Below are 4,151 nucleotides of genomic sequence, written 5' to 3' on the forward strand. Positions count from 1 at the left end.
TTCACACTCAGCGCAACATGACACAAGTTCAATTACCAAACTATCCTTACAGGAAACTTTTATATTGTCATGTGCCTAAAAATGCTGACGTGGACAACAGTTGGTGGGTCCCACTTAGCCGACAACCATCCAACACCTCCTCGTTTTCACTAAAAAAAATATATATTCATTCTCTTTCTCACACACACTCTCTCTCTCTCTCTTTTATTTTATTTTATTATTTTTTTATATATTTGAACACAGTGTGGGTGAAAATGTATCGGATCACCGACGTAGCATCTAACAAAAATTACAGACACTTTCCGACCTATCACTAACCTAACTCGCCCTTGAGAGAGAGAGAGAGAGAGAGAGAGAGAGAGAGGGTGGAGGGAAGGAGGGCGTGAACAAAGACGCTGCAAATTCTCTGGCCATGCCCTCTGTGACCCAAAGATTCCGAGGGGCAGTGTCGTGATTATTCCCCCCCTCGGTTAAAAGATATGATATAAAATCAACGATGGGCGTTTCTTCTTGTGACGACGTTGTTCAGATCCAGCTGGGGAAATTTCCTGGCGAACCCTCCGTCGTCACTATTAACTGCCCCGACGAAGCTGGACTGGGTTGTGACCTCTGTAGAATTATATTAGAGTTCGGCCTCTGCATTACCAAAGGAGGTACATCATTAATTTATTAGTTTTAATTTTCTTTCTCATTTTTTTTATTAATGAAGCAGAAAACCATTAAAAATTCGCTTTCTTTTTTTTTTTTTTTTTTCCCCGACATTGTCAAGAAAAAGCTTGTTCTTTTATATGAAACCGAAGCTGCGTTTGTAAATTTTGTGATATCTTTCTGTTACTCCAAAATTAAAAATTTTATTTATTTATTTATTATTATTATTTTTTTCTTTGCAGTTTTAATAATTGCCCATTTGGTTTTATCTTGTAATTAATAATTTTTATATTAAAATGAATTCATTCATGGTGTAGATTTTTCGACGGATGGAAGATGGTGTTACATAGTATTATGGGTTATTCCAAATCCAAGCTCACCCAATGTTGATTGGGAAAGATTAAAAACTCGGCTTCTCTCTGCATGCCCTTCATGTCTGTTTTCATTCTACCTTAATCTGCAGTCTAGTGGTCCCAGACCCTCTCCATTGTACCTTTTAAAGTTTTGGTACCTTGATCAAAAAGGATTATTACACGGTAATTCACAAAGTCCGTGGGATTTTTATTTTTTATTTTTTAAAAGTTGTTATTGGTTCTTTGTATGTGATTTTTAAATTTTTTAGCTGATGTTGTTCTGTATTTGTCTTAGATGTTACCAAAGTACTTTGTGAGCTTGAACTTGCAATTCAAAGAGTAAAAGTGATGCCAACGCCGGATGGAAAAGTTTTGGACCTCTTCTTCATAACAGATTGCTTGTGAGTTATATGGAATTCAAATCTTTATGTTAAAACGTTATGTATGTTACTGAGATATTGTCTATCTTTTTTTCTTTTGTTTTTTTTATTATTTTTTCCTTCCTCAGTTAACTTTGGCTTTGATGTGTGATATGGTCAAAATAATGTCTCATTATGATTGTTACTAGTGTCGACTGCACTTCTGATTGGGATGTTTGCAATAGCTCATTAAAATGATTTACAAGACATGTCCAATCACGCTATTGAAATTCGCCAATGATATTTGAGTTTCTTGTCAATTTTACGTGCTTATGGTATATGGATTACATCACGGTTCACCTTGTTTGGCGAGGAAGAGGAATAGGTTGGAAAGTTCATGTGATGGGATATTGATGATTATCTCAGTAGGCTGTTTGACTAACCTCAGGTATTTGATGCTATATTAATCAGGGAGCTGTTACACACAATGAATAGAAGAGATGAGATATGCGATCATCTGATGGCTGCTTTAGGAAACCATTGTATTACGTGTGAGATTCAGTTGGCAGGGCCTGAATATGAAAGTTTACAGGGATGTTCTCCTCTTCCGCCTGTGATGGCCGAGGAATTATTTGGTTATGAGCTTTCAGACGAGGAAGCCTGTGTGAAATCTCTAAACCCAAATACAAAAGGACAAAAGAAGGCTACTGTTATGGTAGATAATTCAATGAGCCCTGCTCATACCCTGCTTCAAATACAGTGTGTTGATCAGAAGGGTCTTTTTTATGACATTTTGAGAACTTCCAAGGAATGTAATCTTCGGGTAACTTTTCACAAGTTTCTTGTAATTTCAGTCCCTTTTGACTGTAGATGCGTGAGCATAGGATTGCTAGATGCTAACCATCTTGGTATAGAGATTTCTTAGCGTATTGATCTTCCCCTTGCTAGGTGCTTGCACATGTAGGATATAATTCTATGATTAATCTTTGAAACTGTTCCCTCTTATATCTTTGCTGGACTTTATGCCGTTTAGCAGTCAAAATTGTTCTATCCATGGATGGTTTTTTCCTTAATTCTAGACAAACTGTGAAATAGAAAAAAGGGTTTGCTTATGTTATCTTATTTGTTGGGGGGGTGAAATATGGGTTTATGCTTGCATTTAACCATTACCAATAACAGATTTGTGTCATTTCTCATTTAGATCGCTTATGGTAGATTCTCTTCCAAAGAAAAAGGCTTCTGGAATATGGACCTATTTATTCAGCAAACGGATGGAAAAAAGATTGTTGATCCTGAGAGTCAAATCGCATTATGTTCTCGTTTGAAGAAGGAGATGCTTCATCCATTGAGAGTAATTATCTCTAACCGGGCCCCGATACAGAACTCCTGGTTGCTAATCCAGTTGAGTTATGTGGAAAGGGAAGGCCCCGAGTTTTCTTTGATGTTACATTGGCTCTAAAAATGATGGGAATATTTATATTCTCGGTATGAATTTGATACTTAAAAAACTTTTTGTATTTTTTTACTAATCATATCATACAAAACTCTCTTTCACTCTTAATATATTCGTTTTTTATGTCTTGTAGGCTGAAATTGTTAGGCATTCAACTTCGGTTCGCCAGTGGGAAGTCTACAGATTTCTTTTGGATGAAAGTCATGAGTTTCCCTTAGCAAGCAGTCAAGCTAGAAGTAGGATTGTCGAGAGAGTTCGAAGAACATTGATGGGTTCGTGAGCCATCCCGTCTGTTACCCTTTTTAATAACATTCGCCATTTAGTAATCGTTCTTTTCTGCATTTCTGTCGAAGCCAAATTTCAAATTTCTGAATTTTAGGAGTGTTTGTCCAGTCTGAAATAAGTAAGAAACGGTTCTGAAAGCGCCGTAAAATTTCCTTCTTGAAACTTCAGATTTTATGTTCCTAGTCTTGTCTTTATAAACTCACCAATGTGAAATGTTGTATTTTTATATTCTTGTTTCTGATTTGGAATATTTCATTTGAATATATTCTTTGGTCAAAAAATCATTTACAACATGTAATAATTAAAATAAGTTCGTATATCGTTTTTAAGGGAATAATATGTGAGGATGAATCTTATAAGAAAATGTTACAATGAATATTATTCTTTGATTATTAATAATGTTTCTCTGCAGATTTAATAGCTAATATATCATAATTTTTAGATTATATATGACTAATTTTAACTTATTAAAAATGAAAGTTACATCTACGTCCCTTGTTAGTTGCTAATATTAGAGAGACTTTCCTAGACCTGGCAATATGTTGTCATTGTGTTATGTTAAATCACGTTTGTTGTCATCAGTGAAAAAAATATCGATATTGAAGAAAATATTGAGAGAACGATTTTACAAAAATATTGACAAAAATATCAATATCGATAAAAATGTCAATAAAATTACAGAAACTATAAATTTTTAATTTAAAATATAAATTTTTACATATAAAATAATTAATATAATAAAATAATATAAAAATATAATACTTAAAATAAATAATAATAAAATATTCTATAAATATTACAAACTATTTATAAAAAAATAAAATATAATGTTATTTTTCACCATTCTACTTTCATTTACATTTTCTTTTAAAAAAATCAATAATAAAAAAAAAATCCCGTGTCTTTCTCTATTATTGCACTTTCATTAACATTTTTTAAAAAAAAAAATCAATAAAAATTTAAAAAAAAATAAAAAACTATTTATGAGGCATGGCTTGAGATTGGCCGTTCATAGCTAAGTAATATCCTTCAGGCTGACATTTGTACTCTGGT

General features: G+C 33.2%; 1 protein-coding gene across 1 annotated transcript; it reads left to right on the forward strand.

Annotated features, from left to right (window-relative positions):
• The first annotated feature begins 225 nt into the window (after positions 1-225).
• LOC107413494 (ACT domain-containing protein ACR9) lies at positions 226-3,382 on the forward strand. The gene is given in 7 exon segments (XM_016021449.4): positions 226-653; positions 966-1,184; positions 1,297-1,402; positions 1,832-2,183; positions 2,562-2,724; positions 2,727-2,845; positions 2,947-3,382. Coding segments are annotated over 7 exon segments (1,263 nt in total). The 5' UTR covers positions 226-496; the 3' UTR covers positions 3,094-3,382.
• The last annotated feature ends 769 nt before the right edge of the window (positions 3,383-4,151 follow it).

This window comes from Ziziphus jujuba, chromosome 8 (genome assembly GCF_031755915.1).
Source record: "Ziziphus jujuba cultivar Dongzao chromosome 8, ASM3175591v1".
Taxonomy (NCBI): Eukaryota; Viridiplantae; Streptophyta; class Magnoliopsida; order Rosales; family Rhamnaceae; genus Ziziphus; species Ziziphus jujuba.